Genomic DNA, 19780 nt, shown 5'->3' with positions numbered 1-19780 from the left:
TCCATCATCCTGAACTGATCGGTCAGAAAGGCTTTTGTTTTTTTCCAATATAAGTGAACAATAAAGACTAATATAAGGAACTTCAATCTGCAAGTGTCTCTTAGGGAACATGTTACCAAAAAATGAAAAATTGGGTCTAGAATTGTACACATGAAGTTACACAGGCTATGGTGCTATAATCCAAAGGACTCAGCGTGGTACTGCAAAGTTAACCGTAACCAGTATTTTAGCGCTGCACAGAAACCAGGACCAGAGGACACTGTTGGAAATGGTGAATGTAAATGTGCCTTATAATTTAAATAGGGTTTGCAACTTAGTTTTTGGGTACCTGTTTTTTACCATAAAAATTGCATTTTTATAGAATCCTCCAAAATTCAAAAGCAGCTTGTCATGCCAAATAAGCAAAAGTCTGATCAAAAAGATATATTTTTAAATGAACCGTTTCAGCACTCCAGATGCATTACACTGCACAGGAATGTCCAGAGCTGTGGAGCATGGCAGCGAAATGTCCTGTCAGAACCAAAGCTCTTTGATGTGGCTAGCCTAGAGGAAGCATGAAAGATAAGCAGGGCCAAGACCAAACCAAACTTCGTTTTAACCTGGAATTTCATGATTATTTCAGTATTGTTTTCCAGTGCCCATAAAATATAGCACTAATAATAATCTGTTACTATAATAACTAGTGTAAAGCTACAATGGTCACTCTATGTACTACAGTACAATGCCATTTCTTTTTTTTAACATGCATCTTCATTGAAAATCTTAATTAAATGAATGAATGAATTAACAGGCAGCTGATTGGTTACTGACAGGGGAAAAGGCCCTGAGGGGGTGGGGACAATCTTACTCTCCTAATGGAGTGACCAAGAAAGTGCAAGACTGTCTGAAAGCAGAGATTGTACCTATTGCAGTACCAGATGTTTTAAAATGTAAGCGTCTTTAAATAATAACAATTCATACTTATATATTGGACAGATAACGTGGTCATTTTACAGTATTATTTTGTTAGCTTCAATCACTAAATAGTTCAGAGAACCAGGAAGGCACTTTTCCTGCAGGGGTTTTAAAATAACTGAACCATTACAAATGTATAGGAGTTCTCTTAATCCTGGACTCCTCAGTGATCTATTTTTGTAATGATCCCTGGGAGTTTTGGGTGATCCTGTGGTCTTCAACTGTATTTCATCTAAACTTATCCAAGTTCCATTGACTTTGATGGGCTAAGCAAAGATGAGCCATTGTCCGCATTCCAAACCCACACTCAAATTCAGCACAGGCAGCACAGCTTGCATTAAGTCAAGAACGCATGTCTCAGAGTTTAACACTTTGATGAAAACTTCATGAGCTACTAGAAACTGGGTGAGCTTTGAATTATGTTCTCTTGTCTGCAATAGTATACCCTTTTTTTGTTACTTTACTCAACAGTATTCACAAATGGATGCATGTTAGGTTTTTTTTGGCAGATACAGCTCTAGACATTTCGTCTATTGCCTTCGTTAGTGTTCTAGTTATCAATGTCAGTGTAGTAACAGTTACTGTTATACAGGTTTACCTTTGTTAAAGCATTAAAAAGTGCAATAAAGCAGAATCAAAGCATGGTGTTTTGAAACTTCCCCTATAAAGTGTCCCTTCTGTCACATCCCAAGTTATTTCTGTTGTTCAGTGTTGGCTATATATTTAATCTCTACTTACATCTGTAGATTGGAGTGTGGTACCAAGGAACATATGAACATAAGAACATTTATGAACGAGAGGAGACCATTTGACCAATCTGTGCTTGTCCACTTAATATTCAACAGTGTCCGCTGGCCGTGGTGTCTAGGCTATGCTTAATGTATTGGTTAACTTTGTCAGTTCCTTTTAGGATTGAACAAAATGTAAAAAGACGGTTTGTGCCCGAGTGGCTCAGCTGGTAAAAGGTTAGCCACATGGTGTGCAGGGTGAGTCATACAGCGCAGGTTCATGTCCTGGCTGTGTGGAATTGCCGGTCTTCGCTGGAGACTCTGAAGTGATTGTTGCATTGCCTCTGGCACTCCTGTGAGTTAGGGAGGCAAAACCAGCAGTGACGGTTTCCTCATCACACCCAGTGAGCTAAAAGGCAGACACCTGCATGGCTGGCCTTTGTCCTCCAGGGGTCGGTAGCTCGCTGACATCCGCTCTCGAGTTCCTGGGTGAAAAAGGAAGCTGGATTGGTCATGGGAGCAGAAGACGCCCACAGAATCTTCAGGTCTCTTGAGCCGTGTGTCGAATTGCTGCGGTGAGGGGAAAAGCGATTGTGCTTTCCAAATTGGGAGAAAATTGGGAGGAAAATAATAATTGGACACACTAAATAAAATAAATAAAATAAATAAATAAAGCTTTTCCAAGGTTATAGAGAATATCATAAGAACATAGAACACAGAAAAATCTATGAACAAGAAGATGCCTGTGGTGTAGTGGCGTGCGGTCAAGGCAGTTCAGCGGCAGAAATAGCACACCCAGGCACACAACTTCAGTTTAAAGCATCTTGGCGCACTTTTATTAACAACAATCAAAACGGGAACAAACAAAATGTTTAACCCTTTGCGGTCCATTTATTCAGCGCCTGTCAGACGTGTCTATTTATTTTCACACGCACTGTTTATTTTACACACGCTGTTTAAAAGTCATTTTATTCATAGTAAAACAGGTTTAAAAGGCACATGTCGGACAGGGTCCGACATCGGACTGCAAAGAGTTAAACAAAAACCCTACAAACTCTTCAAAACAAACAAAATATAACACCCAAGCTTCGACTATCCCAGTGTTCCTTTGTTTTTATTAATTTTCATTCTCTATCTATCTCTCTCTCTCTCGCTGTTCAGGCTGGGCAACCCACCTTCACTAAACTATCTCCAACACACTCTCCCCAAATCATCCAATCACCACCTAGCCACATTCCACACTTTTTCACTCACACAATCAATTACACAATGAATCATTTAATCTAACAATCAAACAATTAAACAATGCCATGTGGCTGTGCAAAGGGTGGCCATCTTCGTTACAGCTGCCTTCACCAAGACGGCCGCCAGCCACCAAACACACACACGCACCCATGTGCAGAGCCTCTGCTGTGTCACAAGGCCATTAGGACCATCACTGCTCATTTGGTTCTGAGTAGATGATTTATCTCAAAACTTTGTCAAGTTGGATCTGAAAGGACAACATGGCTCGGTAACCCATATCCCAGCTCAAAGAGAATGGCCCTGAAACTGCAGTGGCTTTGTGGCAGGCTGGCGAGTGGATAGAGGCCCAGAGACAGACTGCAGTTCAAAAAATAACTATTTTATTATAAATAAACAAAAATAAAGTGCACAAGGGCAAAATAACAGATACTCAAACACAAATAAAGCAAAAACAAAACTCACAAAAATAAAGTTTCCAGGCTGGGCAATGCCTTCACTGGATTTAGAAAATTCAAAAACCACAAAACAAACACCAACCTGCTTCCTCAGCTCCCTCTCCCCAAATGAGAAGCAGAGGCCTCCTTTTATATCAGGTGGCTGGGCGCTGATTGATCGTTAATCAACCTAATCAACTAATCAACCCCAGCCACCTGAACATAATAAACCCAGGCAGGTAGGGGAAGTTAACCCCATCCCTGCCAATTTAAAGGGCAGAGCTTTGCTCTGCCACAGGCTTATACAGTATATATTTTTAAAAGGAATTCTCTTTTGGAAATACATTTTAGAAAGTAACTGTTCAACATTATTTTGATGGTAAAATACAGATACAAAAATGGAGGTTGGTGCCATACATGTGGCCACCACTAAAATAGCAGGCAATTATAATAAACACAAGACTCTTTTGGCTATTGAAAAAGCCTGATTGAAAGGTTTTTGCGCTCTTTTGCACTGAACATGGATGCACTTGTTCATCATCTGTCTGTGAATAAATGTGTTTTGCCAAGCAAATTTGGATCTGACTTCTTATCTGTTACTGTGTATGTCTATTGAGATATTTCCTTGGCTGGTGAGTAAAAATGACAAATTAATATGCAAACTTTTACCCTATGAATAAAATACAGAAGGAAAACAGTATAGGCCTACATTACTAGCCTCATTGTCAATCAAAAATGTGTTTTAAAAATACAGTTTTTATTTATAGGGCTGCAACGAAGTGTACATTTTGACCTTCGAAGTTTCAGAACACATTACCGAAGGAAGGTTAGAACCTTCGATGATACTCATTTGCATAAATTACTGGTGACGTCACCATAGCTAATTACTATTCTGACTCCTATTCAGTTTATAAATCCCTACTCATGTAAAATTACTATTTAAAACCCCACAACCATGCAATCTAAAATATAAAAAAGAATAACAATTTTAAACTACAAATCAATCAAATCTCTAGCAAAAGAGAATTTCCCAAAAATATAAAAAGTGATTACAAACTTTTATTATTATTTAGTCATTTAGGAAACACTTTTATCCAACGTGACTTACAGAGACCAGGGGCTGAACTGTGCATCACAACTGCTGCTGCAGAGTCTCTTTTGAAGGACAGATCACAAGGAAGTTAAGTAACTTGCACAGGGTTACAGTGAGTCAGTTGCTGAGCTGGGATTGAACCCGGAACATCCTGATAACAAGCCCCTTTCTTTAACCACTGGATCACCACTCTACAGATTTTTTTTACTTTAGTAGTCTCATTGTTGATCAACAATTTACTTTTAAAAAACATATTACCCAGGAGAGGGAGGAGAGTATTAAACAAATCCTAAGCAGAAATACTCTTGTTAAGAAAAAGCATGTACAGCCCATTCAATTCCTAAAAGCTCTCTGGCGCACCCTGCTGGAAGAAGAAATTATTGCTTTTACAATTGTTTCTCTTATCCAGTATTCAGTGCAAATGAAAATTCATAAATATTAACCTAAAAATCCAACAGTGCTCCTGACAAAGCAGAATTAATGAAAGAAAGGTAGGTTGAAGAGGTTATCAATGCAAGTCTGTCATTAGTATTCTGTGTCTTATAATACTAGTGGTCAAGCAGGCATAAGACGGAGAACGAGGAGAAATTTGTATTCTTATACCTGTGATGTAAAAAGTACAATTTATATTTGCTTAAATGAGAATATGCCCATTAAATTGTATTCCTAAAGTGCCTATGACAATAGATCTTGAAATTCTCATGTAAAGCCAATGTACCATTTGTTTAGCGAGAATCCCTGCAGTGTTGGTTGGCCAGGATTAAACTTTGTAAACAAATTATATGTTTCACACTTGAGGCAATGAATTCTTCGACAGACTTGATGTCTCCCAAATGTATATTCCATAGGAAATCTGGTCAAAAATGGCGTAATACTGCCATCTGTTGAATGATGGAGGTGATTCAGTATGTAATTAAAATAATTGTCTTCTCTGGAGATTTACAGTAATTGTTAGTAAAACAATATTCTTGTGAACTCGTCAATTTACAAACATAGATAATGTAGTGTATTAAAAGCGTTACTTAAATCACTCAGGAAATTGATTACAATTGAATTAATTCATTTGAATTATAATTACTGTATGTATATGATTTATTTTGGTACTGCATTGTGTGAAATCACATCAGGAAAATAGAAATGTGATTATTATTAAAAAAAATAATAACTTAGGAAAAGTTATTTCACAAAAGAGTATTTTTAAATGAATGCATTTTGTAAGATTTATGGCTGTGTCCAAATGAAGGTGGGAGTGAACTTGCTTCCATTCAAAACAGCCAATCATTGAAATGATAATGGCAAACATGCTAATGAGAATTGTTCTGTGATTTGATCATCATGACCATGTCCTGCCCGCTTGCAATTTTATAACAATGCTTGCAGCATGAGAAAACACACTCAAAGAAATAAAACTCTCTCAATATTGTAAAACTCTGGTCAGTATTGTGACATACTTCCACCCATTCTACTTTGTCCTGCTTTGGGAAAAGAGTCTGAAAAAATTCAGGAGCAGATCAGATTGGCAGCCAATGCGGGTTGCCTGATAGCCTGGAATTAATATCCATTAAAATTGTGTTTTTTTTTCATTTGTCTAGACATTCTACCCCACAACTTCCAAGTGAAAAAATATTCTATAAATTTTTAGAAAGTTAATTAAAAATAAAAACTGAAATAGCTTGGTTGGATAAGTGTCCACCCCCCTTGTAATAACAATCCTAAATTAACTCAGGTGTAACCAATCGCCTTCAGAATCACACACCAAGTTAAGTGGCATCCACCTGTGTTAAATTGTAGTGTTTCACATGACTTCATGATAAATTCAGCAGTCTGCATTTCAAAGCAAAGACTCAACCATAAGCACCAAGGCGCTTTCAAAAAACCTCCAGTACAAAGTTGTTGAAAGGCACAGATCAGGGGATGGGTATAAAAAAATATCAAAGGCCTTGAATATCCCTTGGAGCATGGTCAAGATGATTATTAAGATGTGGAAGATGTATGGCACCACCAAGACCCTGCCTAGATCAGACTGTCCCTCCAAACTGGATGACAGAACAAGAAGGAGAGGCTACCAAGAGGCCAATGACAACTTTGCAAGAGTTACAGACTTTTATGACCAAGACTGGTCAAAGTGTGCATGTGACAACAATATCCCAAGCACTCCACAAATCTGGCCTGTATTTTACTCAAGAAAGACCACCTTGAATCCCGTTTTAAAGTATGCAAAAAAAAAACACTCAGGAGATTCTGTAGCCATGTGGCAAAAAGTTTTGTGGTCTGACGAAACTAAAGTGGAACATTTTGGCCTAAATGCAAAGCATTATGTTTCGCGCAAATGCAACACAGTGAATCACAGAAAGAACACCATTCCTGCTGTGAAGCATGGTGGTGGCAGCATCATTTTATGGAGATGTTTCTCATCGGCAGAAACTGGGGCACTTGTCATGATAGAAGGGAAAATGAATGGAGCAAAATACAGAAAAGTCCTTGAGGAAAACCTGCTGCCCTGTGCAAGAAAGCTGAAACTGGGATGGAAGTTCACCTTTCAGTATGACAACGACCCAAAGCACACAGCCAAAGCTACACTGGAGTGGCTAAGGAACAAAGAGGTAAATGTCCTTGAGTGGCCCAGTCCCCCGACCTAAATCCAATTGAAAATTTGTGGCATTACTTGAAGATTGCTGTCCATCAATGCTCCCCAAGGAACTTGACAGAGCCTGAACAGTTTTGTAAAGAAGAATGGTCAAATATTGCCAAATTTAGGTGTGCAAAGTTGGTAGAGACCTATCCCAGCAGAGATACATCTGTAATTGCTGGCAAAGGTGCTTCCACCAAGTAGTAACTCAGGGGGGTGGAGACTTATCTAATTATGATCTTTCAGTTTTGTATTTTTAATATATATATATTTTTTCTCAATAAAAACTTTTTTCTCCCTTAACAGTGTGGAGTATGGTGTGTAGATAAGTAGAAAAAAACCTCATTTAAATGCATGAAACTCTGAGGCACTGACACAACAAAATGTGAAAAAAGTTCAAGGGGGTGTAGACTTTCTATAGGCACTGCACACATATATATATATATATATATATATATATATATATATATATATATATATATATATATATATATATATATATACACACACACTGAGTGTACAAAACATTAGGAACACCTTCCTAATATTGAGTTGCACCTCCTTTTGCCCTCAGAACAGCCTCAGTTCGTCGGGACATGGACTCTAGAAGGTGTCAAAAGCGTTCCACAGGGATGCTGGCCCATGTTGACTCCAATGCTTCCCACAGTTGTGTCAAGTTGGCTGGTAGTGGATCTCTACTCCGAATAGCTTGTTCCATCTCATCCCACAGATGCTCAATTGGATTGAGATCTGGTGACTGGGCAGGCCACTCCAGTAAGCTGAATTCACTGTCATGTTTGTGGAACCATTCCTGGACAATCCTAGCCTTATGGCATGGGGCATTATCTTGCTGAAAAAATCCATTAGCAGATGGATACACTGCTGCCATGAAGGGATGCACCTGATTGGCAATGATGTTCAGATATCCTGTGGCATTCAAATGGTGCTCCACTTTTATCAAGGGGCCCAATGTGTGCCATGAAAACACACCCCACACCATCACAACACCATCACCAGCCTGCAATGATGACACATGGCATGATGGATGCATGTACTCGTGTGATTTTCTCTGTACCCTAGTCCTCCCATCAGCATGAAACAGCAAGAACAGGGATCCATCAGACCAGGCAATGTTTTTCCAATCCTCCAGTGTCCAGTGTTTTCGTTCCTTACCCCATTGCAACCACAGTTTCTTGTATTTTGCTGAAAGAAGTGGAACTTTGTTAGGTCGTCAGCTGCCCCATTCGTATCAAGGTACGACGAGTTGTGCATTCTTTATGGGTCTTTCAGCACCAATGTTGTACTGGGCTGTCAGTTGACTAACTAGTCCGTCTGTTGCTCTGCACAGTTCGGGTTAGCCTCCTTTGGCCTCTTTCATCAGTGAGCTGTTTTCGACCACTGGATGTTCTTTGGGTGGACCATCCTTGATACACACGGGAAACTGTTGAGTGTGAAAAACCCAGCAGCGTTGCAGTTCTTGACACACTCAAACGGCGCACTTGGCACCTACTACCCTACCCCGTTCAAAGGCACTTAAATTTTTTGTCTTGCCCATTTACCTTCTGAATGGCACGCATACACAATCAATGTCTCATTTGTGTCAAGGCTTAAAAATCCTTCTTTAACTTGTCTCCCCTTCATCTACACTGATTGAAGTGGATTTTAACAGGTTACATCAAATAAGCTTTCACCTGGATTCACCTAGTCAGTCTATTTCATGGAAAAAGCAGGTGTTCCTAATGTTTTGTACACTCATTGTGTGTGTGTATTAATGACTCTTTCTTCCTGAACAGACCCCCTTTACATTGACCCTTCGTCTATGGGATATCTATATTTTGGAAGGTGAACGGGTCCTGACTGCAATGGCTTACACCGTACTCAAACTGCACAAGAGTAAGGACCTTTTTTTTTTTTTTTTTTTTTTTAGGAGATACAAACTTGAGTCATAGTTGTGTTATAAAATGGACTAACTGTTCAGAATACAAATGACCAGAATACAAACTTGCATACAAAGATTTACTAAAAATGGTTCATGTTAACCTGCAAGTTTTTTAACCCAAAGATGTCTTCATCAATAGGACCCTCAGATAAATAACTTTTAACCCTAAGATCATAGTTTGTCCCAGAGATGCAGCCAACTATTTAGGAAGGTACTCATTGATCCACAGGTAAAAATTTATTATTGGGTTTCCTAAACCTTAGCTAGTTTAAAATTAATATAAAGCCTTCTTCACACTGGATGCATGGTGAGTGAATTTCCCACTCTGGATGAGCCACAGCAAATGTGACACTTCATCTATCACTATTTCCACATGAAATATACATACATTTGCTTGCTCACATCTTTAACTTCATGCTACAACCGATGTGACTGTTTCTATTGATTTCAATGGTTACTTGCCAAGCACCGGGTGTGAGGAGTGCTTAAAGATATTAATAGCGAGTTCTAAAAGCGGTTGCATTCAATTGCTTTTTTCAAGTCCTTGAAAGGAATTCCTGAGAGGCCCAATACTCGAAGGAAGAGCGTGTTCATGTTTGAAATTGTCTTATGGAGTCCATGTTTACTGTTTCTGTACTCTGAATAAAGCAATGCAATGTACACTGAACAAGAATATAAACGCAACATGTAAAGTGTTGGTCCCATGTTTCATGAGCTGAAATAAAAGATCCCTGAAATTTGCCATACGCACAAAAAGCTTATTTCTCTCAAATTTTGTGCACAAATTTGTTTACATCCCTGTTAGTGAGCATTTCTCCTTTGCAAAGATAATCCATCCACCTGACAGTTGTGGCATATCAAGAAGCTGATTAAACAGCATGATCATTACACTGCAAGTTTTTTTACCCAAAGATGTCTTCATCGATAGTTCCTGCCAATAATCCAGCAACTTCGCACAGCCATTGAAGAGGAGTGGGACAACATTCCACAGGCCACAATCAACAGCCTGATCAACTCTATGCGAAGGGGATGTGTCGCGCTGCATGAGGCAAATGGTGGTCACACCAGATACTGACTGGTTTTCTGATCCACTCCCATACCTTTTTTTTTTTTTTTTTTTTTTTTTTTAAGGTATCTGTGACCAACAGATGCATATCTGTATTCCCAGTCATGTGAAATCCATAGATTAGGGCCTAATGAATTTATTTCAATTGACTGATTTCCTTATATGAACTGTAACTCTGTAAAATCTTTGAAATTGTTGCATGTTGCATTTATATTTTTGTTCAGTGTATGTGTAACAGGACAGACACTGGGCGTGAACTGGCTCAACCAAGCAGCTTAACCACTATCCAGGCTCGTCTGAATTCGTGGTTATAGAATTTTAGCCTCATTTTACCAACAGTAACGACATAACACAGTGCATCACGAAAGTGCATCACACAGTACTGACATAACCACAGATTAGTTTTCTCCCCAAATGTATAGTATCAGGATTACAAAAGAGCAGCAAATGTAAAGAATGGTAGATCACTAACACTGCTTAATGTTTATAAGCCATACGTATTAGACTCAACAGTGCTCAACTAAGAAATGCTAAAAGAAACTTGAATTACAAATGTTTGGACAAGAAGACAATGAAAAATACTTGTGGTCCAATCTTTGTAATTTAAATAAAATGTATTTTTATATTTCTAAATGTAACTCTTTTAAACTAAAGGTGCAGAAAATACAAATCATTTTAATTGAAAATAGTATTTGGAGTTTAGATCCACAAGACTGCATCGCTGTGGGTGTTCATTTTTAAAATCTTCTGTTTCAGAGAACCTGTTGAAAATGTCGTTAGAAGAGCTGCGTGAGTTTCTTCAAGAGAATATTGTCAGATCTTTTCATTTGAATGATGACATTGTCATAGAGCAGCTCCAAGCATCCATGACTGAACTGCGGAAAATGAAGCTTGATCTTCCAACTCCAGGTATTGAAAATGTGCCCTCTTTTTTTAGATAAATGAAATTCATACCTCTATTAAAGAAAAAATGGTTATTTTGAAATTATGCATATTTTCCAAAGAGCTAAAAATTGTTTCTTAATTAGCCAGCTCTAGTGCAGACCATGACAACTAGGATAAAATGTTTATTTGGTTATTTACTTAGAAAAAAAAATGGTTCTGTACCCAGTGATTATGGAGGTGGGTAGAGAGCCAGTACATTACAACTTCAAGGTCTTCTGTCCAGCAGTTTTTATCTATGTGCACTGAAAAGAATGTCTTTCAGAACTTGTCCAGACAAGTCCCTGGACAGTATCAGATTATGATTAATTGCCCCATTTCTGTTGTGAATGGGTTTAATATATTTTCATTTTTTAAACAGCAAAACCTGATGAATTTCCCAAGAAACCGCTTGGCCAGGAGATACCAGTCTCCCTTATACCCATGAAACCACACCTTACTGCCAACGGGAAGAATAAGATCGCCAGGCCAGAGTCAGTCAGACTCAAAATTGAGGGAGATCAGGAAAGGATACTGTCAGATAACAGCCCTCTGTCACTCAGTGAGAACAATTTTAATACTGGTAATGGTGAAAACCTGCCCATTCCTTCTCCAGAGCCCATTCTGGTTCATTCTTACAAACTGCACAATGACTCTTTGCCAGGAGAGCAGCCCTTCATTCATGCTGGAAGTCAAATCAATGCCTCAGAAACAAGCCAGCCTCTGATTTTGGAAAACCCTAGCACTATTTCAGAGAATGTAGCTTCTACTGGGCCTGGGTTATCAAATTTTAACAAGGATGTTATTTCAGAAAAGAAGGAGGGAACCCCCTTGTTAGAAGAACTTGCAGGTCCCGCAATGGAAGGAGGGTTCCATACAGCAGAGGGATGCTTTCCAGCCCTAGAGGAAAAAAATAAACCAGACGAGAGCAAAGTTGCCATTCACACAGAGCAACAGCAAGAGCTAAACGACTGGCCCCCACCGTATGTACATGTTGAGACTGATAGTATATGCTCTACTGCTCAGATAGTAGAGAATGAGGAATTATTTGTACAACAGCCAGAACTCTTTGACTTGCCTCCACCCCCACCAGAATCGTATCTTTGTGACGACTGCTACACTGCTGTCCTACCTCAAGATGATATTTCTTTCTCAGAAGACCTACCACTGCCCTCAGATCCAGTTCCCCTCCTAATTAAGGAGGACCTCTCCTTTCCCCCGCCTATACCAGAAGACAATATGGTTACTCTTGGGGTACCAGAACACTTGGGAGAAAGACGGCCCTCAAATACATCCCATTATGATAATTTGTCAGATGGGGAATTTGAGGATCAGTACTTGGGCAAACTTCTTGAACTGACTGGTACTGGATCTCAAAGTGAAATTGCAGCACAAAGCTCACAAATATCCAACCTTCCCAAACCTTCTGGTGACAGTTCAAGCATGCCGGCACTGTTAGAGAAAGAGGATTTTGCATTGTTTCTTCCACCATCGCTGCCGCCACCACCACGTTTACCCTTTTACCCACCAAAGCAAACATCTGCAGCTTCTTCCAGACAGCCCCCATTCCTCCAGATTTATGAGCCCAGTCAAGATCTGGGCTACACAGGGCAAGAGTACAGCAGAACTGTTACCAGCCAATCGTCTGTTCAAGAGGAGGCACTGAGTCCATTTCAAATAGTCGAATCCACCACCCCCATCCATATGGCCTACGCTCGGGGGCGCAACCACTTGAACCAAAAGCAAATAGCATTGCCCATCCAGGACGAGTTGATAGAAAGCTGTAATGAAGAGGCTAAGCTCTTCATAGTTGAAGAGGGGGAACCTCTGTTAGTGAGAAGGAAGCCTTCACCCATCCTAACCTCGCCGCCCCCTGCAGTAAAAGCTAAATCAGTTCCCACAGCCCATTCGGATACAGAATTCTATCAGGCACACTCCTCAAATCCCCAGCTTTCTAAATCAGTAACATTTTAAATTACAGCTTGATGGCATTGGGCAGACTTTAAGTTTGCCGAACACTTTGTGAATAAAACCTTTTTTTTTTTTTTTTTTTTGTGCTTTGATATGTATTAGTCACGTATCCAGGGTCATTTATCAGCTGTGGATTAAAACCGAACAACAACTGGGCTCAAATGGACTTTAACTGAACATTAGATCCCTGTGATTTAGTAAATAACAGCTCCCATACTGAGCATAAGAGTTCTCTGATTTGAGTCAAGTGTCAGGTAGACACTACAAACCAATGGAGTGAGTATCTGATTGGTCTTTTTTCCGCAGTTCATTTAATGATCCGGGGTCCAGTGTGTACATAATAAATACCAAAGCTATCTCAGTTATGTGTAACAGTAACATATTAAGTGCCAATTTCTGACCAACCACCTGCATTTTCTAAAATGAGAAGCTGTTACACAAACTTCTTTCTTCATTAGATGCAAACATACTGTGCAACTTTTATAAATGGAAATGTCTTGTAGCAAGTTTTCCTAACCTTTTATTTACTACTTTGAAAAGTATACTTTTTAAAGTTTCTATTTTTTAGATTCATGCTGTTATTTTTAAAACTTTTTTCACCATGACCTTTTGATCTGTTCCACTTCTTAAAAACCAGAAATCTGACAGAATATATGAAGGAGTAATGACCAACTTAAAAGCATTTATTTATTGAATTGTGCACAGACAGTTATTCAAAGAGCAGCAAAAAGCCATATTTTAAAACAGAAATGTTTTATTTTTACATGTTTTAAATATACAGTACAGCACTGGCTTTTTAGCAACTTCTGCCCTTAAAATTTGTAATCTGCAATTTCTTAGTGGTGGATGTCATTCTTGTTTAGGATCATGATGTGTTTTCTGTATAATTCACTATTACTGTTGTTGCTTAGATTATTATTTCCCAGGCTATTTCAACAACATGTCCTTCAACCACTTCAAGGGAAAAGAGTTGAAAAAGGACCACAAGGGCTGTGTAGCTGAAATCCCTGTCCCCTCTGAAACATCTCTACATGTCCCCAATAAAGGTACTAGAATTCACCCCCAAAGTATTTATTAATACTTACCATGTATTTTCTTACGTGACTAGGTATCTGAAGTAAAAGTGGTGTTTTGTTTTTTACTTGGCAAATATAAAATGCAGAATCCACAGGTAACTATTATAATTGATGTATTCTATCTTGCCATAGAAACATAACACTGTATTGAAAACAAAAATATCTTTGTGATCTTCATGTACATATGTAGGTATGCAAAAAACATATTCTGATAAAATACATGTTCCTACGTCATGACTAAGGATCTATGAAAATCGTTAAAATTCACAGCATTGTCACGGGTAAAGTATCGTATTTCACGGAATGCGTACATATATATAAAATAAATTATGTGTTCAGCAAATATACAGATAAATGCACTGACATCAAAATTAACATCAAAGTTACTCGAGCATTTTACAATAGCTTGTGAAATGGTGTTGTAATTAACAGCCTGTAGGTAAAGTGTATCTGCAAGGACAGCTTTCAGTTCTAGTACCTCGGGTAGATACGTGTTCACCATTTAGGTCTTGCCAAACAAATACCTGTAACCCATACTGATCTTGTGCATCAGTCGACTTGTCAGTGTAACCACTGACAAGCAACCAGACTGTTTTACCAGTTCCACAATCTTCTGCTTGTGATACTCGGCAACTTTAGGTAAGTATCCATGTCTCACCTAGGCTGATGAAGGAATCACTACACCATTTGTCTGAAGGATTTCCATAACTTTTGGTTGTCCAATTTTTCAAAAGGGTTATTTGCGCAAACAAACATCTTTTGTCAGGTCAAAATTTAATAAGTAAACTTGGACTATGGAAGTCACCGTTTTTTGTTTCTTTGCAAGTAAAGAAGCTGCATACTGCTCTGGATTTCTGGATTGCTGTGTAAAAGTCACATTTTTTGTCTTTTTAGAGACCTCCGTTTTCTTTTTTACAGTGTAGTATTTTAATTTCCTGCTTAGATTACATATAGTGACATGACATAATCACTGCACAGCACATGCATGGTGCATATTACATGCAGCCACATAGCAGAGCTGTATGGTTTCGTTAATGTGATTTTTTTTTTTTTTTGTATAAAATACAAATAATTATGAAATAGTTTTATTTCTTATGAATATTGTAAAAATTGCAGTATTGGGCTAATTTCACAATTTCCGCGCAGCCCGTGGAATCGCTGTTTTTTTTCATGACGCACCCTGTTTCGTCAGCTTCATGTAAAAACAGCCTTCGCCATTATCACTCTCACTACAAGAAGTGCAGTACAACACAGAGGAAATAATACATTGAAAATAAAAACAGGGACATTTTTTGTACTTTGAAAATGTACATTACTTCAGCAGTTAATGAATAAACTATAGAAAATAAAAACACTTTATTCTATATTCTTATCTTGTTAAACTATAAGATTTGAAACAGATAAAACAATAGACACATTTTTAAGTTTCATTATTTATATGCTTTAAGAGACATAGTATATGTAAAATAACATGGGTCAAGATACATTATTATCACACAATAATATATGTTTCTTTAGACGTATAGTCAGTTGGCAATCTAATGTGCACGAGATGACTGTCACGGCAAAATTCGATATACTGGAAGTTCTGAAAAGTGGCTTTTTTTATTGTCTTTGAGTGGCTTCATGACTTCAAATCCAGTGTATTGCTGTCATCCTGTGCATAGCAAGTACGGCACAGTTCGCAAGTTTTAATAATGTAACAGCTCTTGAGTAGGCTGTGTAGTCTTACTGTGTCAGGTTCAGTGGGGTGGTAGTGCAGGTGCTCCATGGCTCTGTATCAGGTTCAGGTGGGGTGGTAGTGCTGGTGTTCTGTGTCAGGTTCTGGTGGGATGGTAGTGCAGGTGCTCTGTGGTTCTGTATCAGGTTCAGGTGGGGTGGTAGTGCCCATGCACTGTGGTTCTATATCGGGTTCAGGTGAGGTGGTAGTGCCCGTGCTCGGTGGTTCTGTATCAGGTTCAGGTGGGGTGGTAGTGCAGGTGTTCCGTGGTTCTGTATCGGGTGCAGGTGGGGTGGTTGTGCCCGTGCTCTGTGGTTCTGTATCAGGTTCAGGTGGGGTGGTAGTGCCCATCCTCTGTGGTTCTGTATCAGGTTCAGGTGGGGTGGTAGTGCAGGTGCTCTGTGGTTCTGTATCAGGTTCAGGTGGGGTGGTAGTGCCCATGCTCTGTGGTTCTGTATCAGGTTCAGGTGGGGTGGTAGTGCCCATCCTCTGTGGTTCTGTATCAGGTTCAGGTGGGGTGGTAGTGCAGGTGCTCTGTGGTTCTGTATCAGGTTCAGGTGGGGTGGTAGTGCCCATCCTCTGTGGTTCTGTATCAGGTTCAGGTGGGGTGGTAGTGCAGGCGCTCTGTGGTTCTGTATCAGGTTCAGGTGGGGTGGTAGTGCCCATGCACCGTGGTTCTGTATCAGGTTCAGGTGGGGTGGTAGTGCAGGTGCTCTGTGGTTCTGTATCAGGTTCAGGTGGGGTGGTAGTGCAGGTGCACCGTGGTTCTGTATCAGGTTCAGGTGGGGTGGTAGTGCAGGTGCACCGTGGTTCTATATCAGGTTCAGGTGGGGTGGTAGTGCAGGCGCTCTGTGGTTCTGTATCAGGTTCAGGTGGGGTGGTAGTGCCCATGCACTGTGGTTCTATATCGGGTTCAGGTGAGGTGGTAGTGCCCGTGCTCGGTGGTTCTGTATCACGTTCAGGTGGGGTGGTAGTGCAGGTGTTCTGTGGTTCTGTATCAGGTTCAGGTGGGATGGTATTGCAGGTGTTCCGTGGTTCTGTATCAGGTTCAGGTTGGGTGGTAGTGCAGGTGCTCCGTGGTTCTGTATCGGGTGCAGGTGGGGTGGTAGTGCCCATGCATCCGTGGTTCTGTATTGGGTTCAGGTGGGCTGGTAGTGCAGGTGGTATCAGGTGGTGGGGTGGTAGTGCCCATGCACTGTGGTTCTGTATCAGGTTCAGGTGGGGTGGTAGTGCTCTGTGGTTCTGTATCAGGTTCAGGTGGGGTGGTAGTGCAGGTGCTCTGTGGTTCTGTATCAGGTTCAGGTGGGGTGGTAGTGCCCATGCTCCGTGGTTCTGTATCAGGTTCAGGTGGGGTGGTAGTGCAGGTGCTTCTGTGGTTCTGTATCAGGTTCAGGTGGGGTGGTAGTGCAGGTGCTCTGTGGTTCTGTATCAGGTTCAGGTGGGGTGGTAGTGCCCATGCACCGTGGTTCTGTATCAGGTTCAGGTGGGGTGGTAGTGCCCATCCTCTGTGGTTCTGTATCAGGTTCAGGTGGGGTGGTAGTGCAGGTGCACCGTGGTTCTGTATCGGGTTCAGGTGGGGTGGTAGTGCCCGTGCTCCGTGGTTCTGTATCAGGTTCAGGTGGGGTGGTAGTGCCCAGGTGCTGTATCCAGGTGGTTCTATATCAGGTTCAGGTGGGGTGGTAGTGCAGGTGCTCCGTGGTTCTGTATCAGGTTCAGGTGGGGTGGTAGTGCAGGTGCACCGTGGTTCTGTATCAGGTTCAGGTGGGGTGGTAGTGCAGGTGTTCCGTGGTTCTGTATCAGGTTCAGGTGGGGTGGTAGTGCAGGTGCTCCGTGGTTCTGTATCGGGTTCAGGTGAGGTGGTAGTGCCCATTCTCCGTGGTTCTGTGTCAGGTTCAGGTGGGGTGGTAGTGCAGGTGCTCCGTGGTTCTGTATCAGGTTCAGGTGGGGTGGTAGTGCAGGTACTCCGTGGTTCTGTATCACATTCAGGTGGGGTGGTAGTGCAGGTGTTCCGTGGTTCTGAATAAAGTTCAGTTGGAATGGTAGTGCCTGCGCTCCGTGGTTCTGTATCGGGTTCAGGTGAGGTGGTAGTGCCCATTCTCCGTGGTTCTGTGTCAGGTTCAGGTGGGGTGGTAGTGCAGGTGTTCCGTGGTTCTGTATCAGGTTCAGGTGGGGTGGCAGTGCAGGTGTCATAGCTTCAGCTCCCGTGGTGGCCGGCTTCCAGTTCTGTCTTACCATTGAGGCAGCGCATCCCTGTGAAGGCGTACCACCAAACTTACTTAGCACCCTTCTAGGTCGGGAGGGAGATTTGCAGCTCGGATTCATTCTCTCATGTTCACAATGGGTTTTACAGTTTTAGGGAGGGATAGCAAGAGTTTAGATCCGATTTATAAAGCTCTGTCAATAATTATGCACCATAAAGCTTTAATTTGCTTTTTTTTGTTTTTTTGTTAATCATACTGTATATTTTGATATATAAAAAAAATGTAGAATTTCATTTGGCTGTAAAAAAAATTTGCAGTATAACATGCTAATTATTTTGATATGTGTACAGCAATAAATATTGTTTTGTAGGAGTTTTGTAGATATTTTGTATTTTAAAAGTATGAGTATTTCTAGTTTCTGAAGTACTTTGCCTACAGTTTTGAATGGGCTTGTAAATAGAATCGAATAGACTGTGCCTTCATCAGTGTTACTTTGGTCTACCCTACTTACCTTATTCTTGTGGTTTTTAAGTTATAGAGGAAGTTGGTATATGAATAATACCATATTTCTGGCATTCATTACTAGTTCCTGGAAGTTTGCATAGGCATTCATTTTCATGTACACATATAGTGTAGAATATTTTGATTGGGTGCTGTACGATACAAGCTGATATCCACTCCATGATAGGTCAGAGCAGTCAGCTCTTCAGTGGGGGTAGCATGTATCTTAGCGATATAATATCCCTCTGACAGGGTACTCCCTGCCTCTGTGCATAACATGTATAATTTTGTATTATTATTATGATTATTATTTATGTGTTTAGAATATCACAGCAAAAAGCCCTTTTTGTTTAAATGTAGGATTGGCAGAAATGCTGTCTGCTATTTTTTATTTTTGTTTAATTCCTGTGGAAATGCGTGACTGTCAGCGACTGATTTATTCAATTATCTGACAGTCACGCATCTTTAGTAAACCTGTGCAGAATGTGACCGAGGAGTTGACTAGATGATTAATAGCTGGTTAATCCCTCAGTCATGACTGTAGAGGGGGAGTGATTTGGAGAGCACAGGAGAGAGTGCGAATGCTACTGGCGTCTGTGTGAGAAAGGTACTTGCGTGTTTGTGTTTGCTTTGTTTTGGCCCCTGTGCTTGTTGTATTTATTCTGAATGTCTTTATTTTGTTACTTTGGTATTTACTTAATAAATATGCCACGCAATTATTCCTCCGCATTCCTACCTTTTGTGTTATCCTTCCTGGTTCTGACATCACCTCCCACAGCACACCCCTCACAATTAAACATTTTGTGTGAACTTCATGGGGTTTAAGAAATTGGCCTGCCGAAAGTTTTAAAAAACATACATGCTTATTAAAATAGCTGTACAGATTGGAAACTGACATGGTACAATTGTTCATGCAGTAACCGAAAAGACTTGTAGTTAGAGCAAGCAAAATATGTCTATACTGCCTACTATGGTGTACGCTTTCCTGGTTGATTTGCTTTTCTGATGAGATTCAACAAATTCAAATGGAAAAAGCAAACAAACCCAAAATGGAACATCTACTTCCATCTTTCAACAATATCTCCACTTGAAAAACAGACCTAAATGGCCTTCTGTGCGAATTCTGTGCTACTGAAAGCAAACAAAGCTGACTTTCAAGGCTTAATAAAATATAATGACTGGATATTTCGTGTTTGGTGGGAAACCACTGATCCCCTCGTGTTGATATAGTGGCCTCCAAGGGACACTATCAGACACTATGGGAGCAAGTCAATCAATAACTACCCTGCTGGGAAGTACGTT

General features: G+C 40.3%; 1 protein-coding gene and 1 long non-coding RNA gene across 4 annotated transcripts in view; both read left to right on the top strand.

The window, feature by feature from the left end:
* LOC121294751 (USP6 N-terminal-like protein) overlaps nt 1-14389 on the top strand; it is a 107801-nt gene extending 93412 nt beyond the window's left edge. For all 3 annotated transcript variants that reach the window (XM_041218811.1, XM_041218809.1, XM_041218810.1), the window contains 3 exons: nt 8877-8976; nt 10845-10997; nt 11392-14389. In XM_041218811.1, the coding sequence (XP_041074745.1) occupies nt 8877-8976; nt 10845-10997; nt 11392-12983 (1845 nt within the window). In that variant the 3' untranslated portion in view covers nt 12984-14389. The remainder of the gene's footprint in view (nt 1-8876; nt 8977-10844; nt 10998-11391) is intronic.
* Nucleotides 14390-14866: 477 nt separating this feature from the next.
* Nucleotides 14867-19199, top strand: LOC121294288. Its single transcript, XR_005946762.1, has 2 exons — nt 14867-16147; nt 17577-19199. It is a non-coding gene; the product is annotated as an uncharacterized LOC121294288 (long non-coding RNA).
* Nucleotides 19200-19780: the final 581 nt, after the last annotated feature.

This window comes from Polyodon spathula, chromosome 19 (assembly GCF_017654505.1).
Source record: "Polyodon spathula isolate WHYD16114869_AA chromosome 19, ASM1765450v1, whole genome shotgun sequence".
NCBI lineage: Eukaryota > Metazoa > Chordata > Actinopteri > Acipenseriformes > Polyodontidae > Polyodon > Polyodon spathula.
Note: the sequence above shows the minus strand (reverse complement) of the source record. Positions and strands in the feature narration are given on the sequence as shown.